This window comes from Triticum dicoccoides, chromosome 3B, assembly GCF_002162155.2.
Source record: "Triticum dicoccoides isolate Atlit2015 ecotype Zavitan chromosome 3B, WEW_v2.0, whole genome shotgun sequence".
Lineage (NCBI taxonomy): Eukaryota > Viridiplantae > Streptophyta > Magnoliopsida > Poales > Poaceae > Triticum > Triticum dicoccoides.
Window position 1 is genome coordinate 235,319,257 of NC_041385.1, and position 6,616 is coordinate 235,325,872.

General features: G+C 48.3%; 1 protein-coding gene and 1 pseudogene across 4 annotated transcripts in view; both read right to left on the reverse strand.

Annotated features, from left to right (window-relative positions):
• The window catches only part of LOC119279498, an 851-nt pseudogene extending 739 nt beyond the window's left edge, over positions 1-112 (reverse strand).
• A 940-nt stretch (positions 113-1,052) lies between these two features.
• LOC119275693 (ATP-dependent DNA helicase 2 subunit KU70-like) overlaps positions 1,053-6,616 on the reverse strand; it is a 12,206-nt gene continuing 6,642 nt past the window's right edge. For 3 of the 4 annotated variants that reach the window (XM_037556581.1, XM_037556582.1, XM_037556583.1), the window contains 8 exons: positions 5,431-5,514; positions 5,287-5,315; positions 5,037-5,216; positions 4,911-4,952; positions 4,762-4,836; positions 4,492-4,676; positions 1,635-1,717; positions 1,053-1,543 (listed from right to left, as the gene is read on the reverse strand). In XM_037556581.1, the coding sequence (XP_037412478.1) occupies positions 4,513-4,676; positions 4,762-4,836; positions 4,911-4,952; positions 5,037-5,216; positions 5,287-5,315; positions 5,431-5,514 (574 nt within the window). In that variant the 3' untranslated portion in view covers positions 1,053-1,543; positions 1,635-1,717; positions 4,492-4,512. Of the gene's footprint in view, positions 1,544-1,634; positions 1,718-4,491; positions 4,677-4,761; positions 4,837-4,910; positions 4,953-5,036; positions 5,217-5,286; positions 5,316-5,430; positions 5,515-6,616 lie in introns of those variants that run through there. The other variant, XM_037556584.1, reaches the window with a different exon arrangement.

The following is a 6,616-nucleotide window of genomic DNA, read 5'->3' on the forward strand; positions in this document are numbered from 1 at the left end:
GGGCTGCGCGGGCCGGGGAGACGAGGTAGATGACGGTGGAGGAGAGCGCGAAGGCGAGAAGCAGCAGCCCGAAGACGGCGGCCACCGTGCGGATGCTCGGCACAGTGGGCATGGCCGTGCCACCCGCCGTGGGTTAACCGACAGCCGGATTCAAGGATTCAATGGGTATACTACTGGTTGAATTGACAAAACGGCAGGAGGTATCTGCGAATTGTTCAGCGATGAATGGGCCGGGCCAGCTGGCGCCACTTGGTTACCTCTGATTGGCTCAGGACTAAATTTGCACATTGTGTGCAAGTTCTAGGACTACATAGTTCACTTTTGCAAGTTTTAGAACTAAACCATCACATGTTGGACAAGTTTCAGGACTTAGTGTGTTTTTACCTCTACTCTAAATGTACACATCAGATCAGCAATTTACAAAATCATTTTAGTCATTTTAGTCTTCTTCTTTTTTTTACCATAGCTTCTCTAAATTTCCTTCTCTATGGTAGAGGATCCAATTCCAGCGGGGCAAGAGGGAAGGGAATCGTCGAGGAGACCCGGGTTAGGTTAGATATCGATCTCTATTATTCTGACCAATACGCAAGCATGACCAACAGTCAGGCCGGTTGTCAATGTTGAGCAGCACTCCTGCGTCGCGTTCCTTTTGTCCTTCCTGTCCGACGTGGACATCACAAGGATGCGCCATTGTCCCGATGGTTATTGGGTCTGATGATATTTTTGCTTGTATCTACTCAGCCACATATGCTAAAAGTGCAGATCATTTTTTTTGGGTTGTATTGTATAAACTCAGCCACAAATGCGCAAGGAGGTCAAAAGTCATGCAGGTAACCAAGCGTGCGCAATGGCTTTGATGTGATTGGGTGAAAGGAAAATTACAGAAGCCAAAGCGTGCAGGGCGACTCTCGCTAGCTCTAGTTCTTCCGAAGCATCCTAAGCAACAGACATACATATCTCCGGAAAAGTGAAGATCTGCTCGTCGAAGGAGCTCAAAAAGCACAAGAAAATTCTGCTCAGCAAACAAACGTGGACAGGGTACTTTCAGCTAGTTTAGTTACCAGATTATGTTGTATCCATTAATCAGACTAAAATCCCTAATTGTTTGGTTACAAAGCAACTCTTAGTGAAGCGATAATCACTTAAGAATTCAACATGAGTATATGGCATCACGATTCAACATGAGCCGCAGTTACACAATTCTGCAGGTTGTACGTTCCTCATCGACATCCTCAACATCCTCCTCATCTTCCTCATATTCCTCATCTTCCGCATATTCCTCCACCCCATTATCCTCATCATGCTCCTCACCCCCTGGCTGAGGCTGCTCATTGTCGTTCCATAGCTCATTATCTGTGATACTGTTGTAGTCCATAACATTTTTCAGGAGCAGTGTATTGTTAGCTTCCATTCTATGGCCAGGCAGGTGTTGCTGGTTAAATCGCCCCCCGCATGTTGACCCCTTTGAATGGCAGTCTTCACAAAGATCGTAACCCACCGCACAGTCCATGCAGCTATACCTGTTACCTCGAATCGGTTCTGCCTGCACACACGTTTGACATAATATGCAAGTTTGTGAGTGCCCTAATGTGGCCATTACAAACTATAATCTAGGTATGTACAACTTCACTTACTCCACAATTGTCACATCCAACACCAACGTGCACATTGCCAACCCTGTGAGGCATGCTTCTGCTATCATTGTTGAGCGAACTACCTAAACGTCAAGAAACACAAGTTCATGAACGGCAACTCATTATTATAGATTTATTTTCATCTCAAACTAAACAGTAATCATATTAATGAATTAATAGAAGCAAAATGATTAGATGGCCAACATTTTTTGTTATATATAATCAATCTTGTTTTTCTTTCGTGAAAACGCAAAGCTTGCGTCTCAATATATTCACAAAGACAGAAAAAACTACAAAACCCCAAGCAGGGGCAGGGTACACGAAACAGAGTGCTGGGGTTTGGCAGACATCCCACTCCCCGGGCGAACACATCCTAAGCCCTATTCGCTGGCTTGGGCCCAACCTTTGGCCTCGTCCTTGATTAGCCCCAGTAGCACAACAACACACGCATTGGCACTGTTAAAAGTGCAGTCATTGCAGTGCTTCTACAGCATCCAGGAGGTGAGAAGGACATCTCAAGGTGGCACCTTTATGAAGATCCTTGGGCGAGCAAGCCCTGGCCATGAGCCATCGATCAACAAGAGGCTCACCGGGGTCGAGTGGACGGAAAGGGAACCTGGTCCAAGCCAGAGCTTTCCTACACACATGCCTTGCGAAGGAGCATTTGACCAGAAGTGCGCCATAGTCTCAAGGATTTGGTTGCAGAACATGCAGGCTGGCTGGTGAGGGTGATTGCGGCGTTCAAGCCGTTGAGCGGTCTAGAATCTATCACGGGCAGCAAGCAGAAAGAAGACCTTCACCTCGCGTGGTGCCGGTGCCCACGAGGGCCAGGTAAGCTTCCAACCTCTGCATCCGGTGGAACCTCCGAAGGAGGCTTTGCATGGTGCCGCTCTCAGTACAACGCCAAAGGAGGTGATCAGGTTGGTCACTGAATTGCACTTGGGACACAGCGCGTGAAGGCTGGATGAGCTCACGCAAGCCAAGCAATCCGTGGATGTTGAGCATCCAAGAATGGTTATGCGCAGCCATAGCCACTTTCCTCTACTTCCTAAGCCTCTTGGGCACATGCCCATAAATCAGTTGTGTAGTCCTGCTGGGGGCACGGCCATCCAGCCATCGACCTTTCCAAAAGAGGGACTTGGTTCCATTCCTGACACACATGAAGGTGGAGACGAAAACCATGGCCTTCTCTATAGCTGAGAACTGCAACTCAAGGCCGCTCCAGGATCGCTGACTGTCTGTGCGTCTAAACCAAAGCAAGTGGGGGTGTAGAGCGACCCCGGGACGCTCCTGGTCTTTGACACCAATTCCACCAAACTCCGCTGGCTAGCACAAGATAATAGGGAATAGCAGCAGTAGGTCGGCGCACAGTGAGGTGAACCCGAGGTAGGGAAGTGGGAATTCCTCCACAACCAAGCTGGATAGCGACCAAGGCCACCTCATCGGGTGAACAGTGCAGAGACATGGCCAAGCTTTCAGTGTAATTGGTGCACCGATGTGAGGCTTCACCGAAAAGCGATAAAATTCACGGAGGCAATGAGGTCATGCATGGAGGCAGTGGCGGAGCTACAGGAAAAAGGCTGGGCGGGCCGGACTAAAGAATTACACATAGTACTTGTACTTGAGGCCCAAATTTCATCTCATCCTTCCCCATTTTCGGCTGGGCTGGGCGGGCCACGGCCCATTCGGCCTTGCCTAAGCTCCGCCAGTGCACGGAGGGATGGCAGAAGATGACCCAGTTGTCTGCATAAAGTGAAACTCCGGCCACGGGACAGCGCTTGCAATTGCTCCAGGACACCAAGTGTGGTGGCGTGGTGGAGAAGACAGCTGAGGGCATCAACCGCGATGACGAAGAGCATTGGGGAAAGCATGTCACCTTGGCGCAGCCCCTTTCTGTGCCAAATTGGTGGACCTGCACTCCGTTGAGCATGACTCGAGTGCTAGCTGAGGACCAGAGGATTGCAAGCCAATCTCGCCATTGGTCGCTGAAACCGATGCTCCCAACTCTTGAGCACTTCAAAGAAGACAGGGAAGAGACTGAATCAAAGGCTTTGGATAGGTCCAATTTGTGTAGCACACGAGTTGTTGTAGAGAGAGTGTGCAGTCTCTCGGAAGAGGATGAAGTTATCATGCAATGACCGCCCACCCATGAAGGCATTCTGCTTGCGGCTGACGATCTGGTGCGGTCCCGGGTCGAAGATCCACAAAGCATCCACGGGAAGAGCAAGCCGTGTGAGCATCATGGGGCTCAGCCAGGAAGGAGATCTTACCAGTTTCAGCTTTATTTGCCCATAAACGGTAGTAATCCACTAAGGTGTCCCGACAGGAGAAGAGACTTGGGCAGAGATGGCATTCCTAGTGAGTTGCGGAGTGGATAAGGTGACCTCACGGCTGCACCACGCATTCAGTAAACCACCAGGGTACCGAACGCAGGCAAGGCAATGTGATAATCAAACTCTGAACCTAAAGTTTCCAAAGCAGTTGGTTTGAGAGCGATTCAACTTTAGTTTCTTGTGTAGACCGGTGGCTCCGGAGCAGAGCACCACGGAACACATAGCAGTGAGCATGCCTCTGCCGTTCATAATCTACACCAAGATTTTCAGGCTATACGCCATATGGACATCAGGTCGACGAGGGTGGATGCTACACCCTAGGTTTTGTGCCCAGACTATCATTTTGCCAACAATAGAAGTGTAAGATAAGCAACCCTAAATCACAAGTGTGACGATGTGTGCCCACATGCAGCACACCTCTCTAGCTCTCTCTCCTGAGTCCAGCTCCCCTATCTCTCCCCCACCCAAGTGTGATCAATATTTTAGTAAGGCAAGAAACAACTGAACACGTTCCCGATGCTTACCCGATGATAAAGGCTCAAAACTTAGTCCAACAGCCTCAGCCCTTGCAGCGTACTCCCGCGGGAAGAACTCTTGGATGATCTCATCCAGAGAAATGCACACAGAGGGAAACTTCCCTGGATGAACACTCCGCAACGCTTGCATGCCAATAGCCCATCACTAGATGGCAAGCAGCTTTTGCAACAAACTTCAGAAAAAAAAACAGAAGGAAAAAATATCAATTTTCACATTAAGAAGTCACTAAACGTAGGCAAAAACTCTAATTTTAATACCGTGTCCACAATTTAAGACTGATGGCTTGTATAGTAGCTTGTTACACTCAAAACAAAGCTCATCCTGCAAACCAACTATTTAAGGAGTTAATGCCTTAATGCACACAGTAAAGAAATTGTCAATTCGATAACTATTATAAAACTAATACCATCAACTGGTGGAGATGATCTCCCCAAGCTTCTCTCTTGTTCTGCAAGACAATCGCAACAATATAATTGAAAAAATGTAAGGTGTGGTAAGACAAAAGTAGACTAGAGTAGTCAATGCTACGCACCTAAAAATTCCGCTTCAACTCTTGCATACTCCGCTGGTTTCAATTTCTTAACCAAAGTATGATAAGTCTCACATATTTTTGGAAAATGTGCAAACTGCGTCTTGCACAAGGGGCATAGAGTGTCAACTAAGATGCTCATATGCTCAGCAATACTCCAGAACGAGAAGGTGTGTCCACAAACTATATTATCAATAAAACAATTCAGTGAAAAACATGTGTGTAACTCTGGATAGAATGAATCAAAACTTACCCAAGACCACCGGTTTGAAGAGCAAGTCACTGCATCATAGAGAAATATAAAATAAGTGGGTGTGGTGTGTGACAGGCGAGGGGAGACATCACAACAAATCGAGGACTGGAACTTTAAGTGCGTTGATGAAACACTGAAACTTACTAAGTAATGGCACATTTGAACGTAGTCGGGATCACCACCTCCTCCTCCAGCTTCAGGAAATGCATCTTGTTGTCAGCAGCCATCCTACGATTTGAAAAATTAGTGAGACAAACAGTAGCAGATCGAGTGGTTTGATGAAACTTAGGTGTGTTTGATTTGGGGGATACGGTAGGTTGGTTGAGGCTCCATGTAGTATGTTTTGGTTGAGACTCCATTGAACTTAGATCAAAATCATCAATCGCCATGAATTTTGAGTAGTATGGGCCTTCATAACACAAAAGGAAGGCTCCATGTCCTTTGTAACCGTGTACTAGAAGTTTGGGATCGAAGGGCGTAGCCATGGCCTGTATTATGGATGCAACCTATCTGTATTGCAGCCAGTCGTCGCGCGTGTGCAGAACACACGTGAGACACCAAGGACTGAAGATGTCCCTTGCCAATTCGCAGACGGGGCGCAAAGCATGGATCAATCTCAACGTAAAAGGTGCCAAGAGGACTGCTATGGCGCTGCTAGAAGGAGGGCGCTACCAAGGACTGAAGATTTCCTTCTTAATTCTTGCTTGCTTAGAGTGATACATCTCCTCTCTTTATATAGAGAGGTTTACTTGACTCCCAAGCAAGGCTTACTTGACCCCTAAGCAAGCGACCCTTATCTCTAATTAACCCTAAGACTAATGGGCTATACCGCCAGCCCAGGCCCATTAGGCCCATTACGTACTCTAACACTACACCCCACCTCGACATGCAGCTTGTCCTCGAGCTGCAGCCTAACCAACTTATAACCATGACTCTACGCAACACAAACCTAACACCTGAAAACAAGCCTTTTACATCACGGCTTGTTTTAATACTCTCAACCTGAAATGGACAGGGACGCTTTATTTTGGACCCCTCAACAAAAAGTGGACACCATCCGCACGTTGGACGTGCACGTGTACAGCCACCTGGATCCCATGGACACCACCTGGACCAAAGGAGTGCATGTGTATGGCCACCTGGAAGTGGTCGCAAGAGCGACCAGCAGAGGCGCCCTCGCGGCGGCCGGCGGCGGAAAGCAGTGGTGCTACGCGGTGCGCTCCTGTCGGTGACACCCTGCCTTCTCCCCGCCGGACGGCTGTTGGTCTGCACCGCATAGGAAAGAGTGGAGGGCTTGCGTTGGAGAATGACGAGGAGGGGTGCGCCCTCC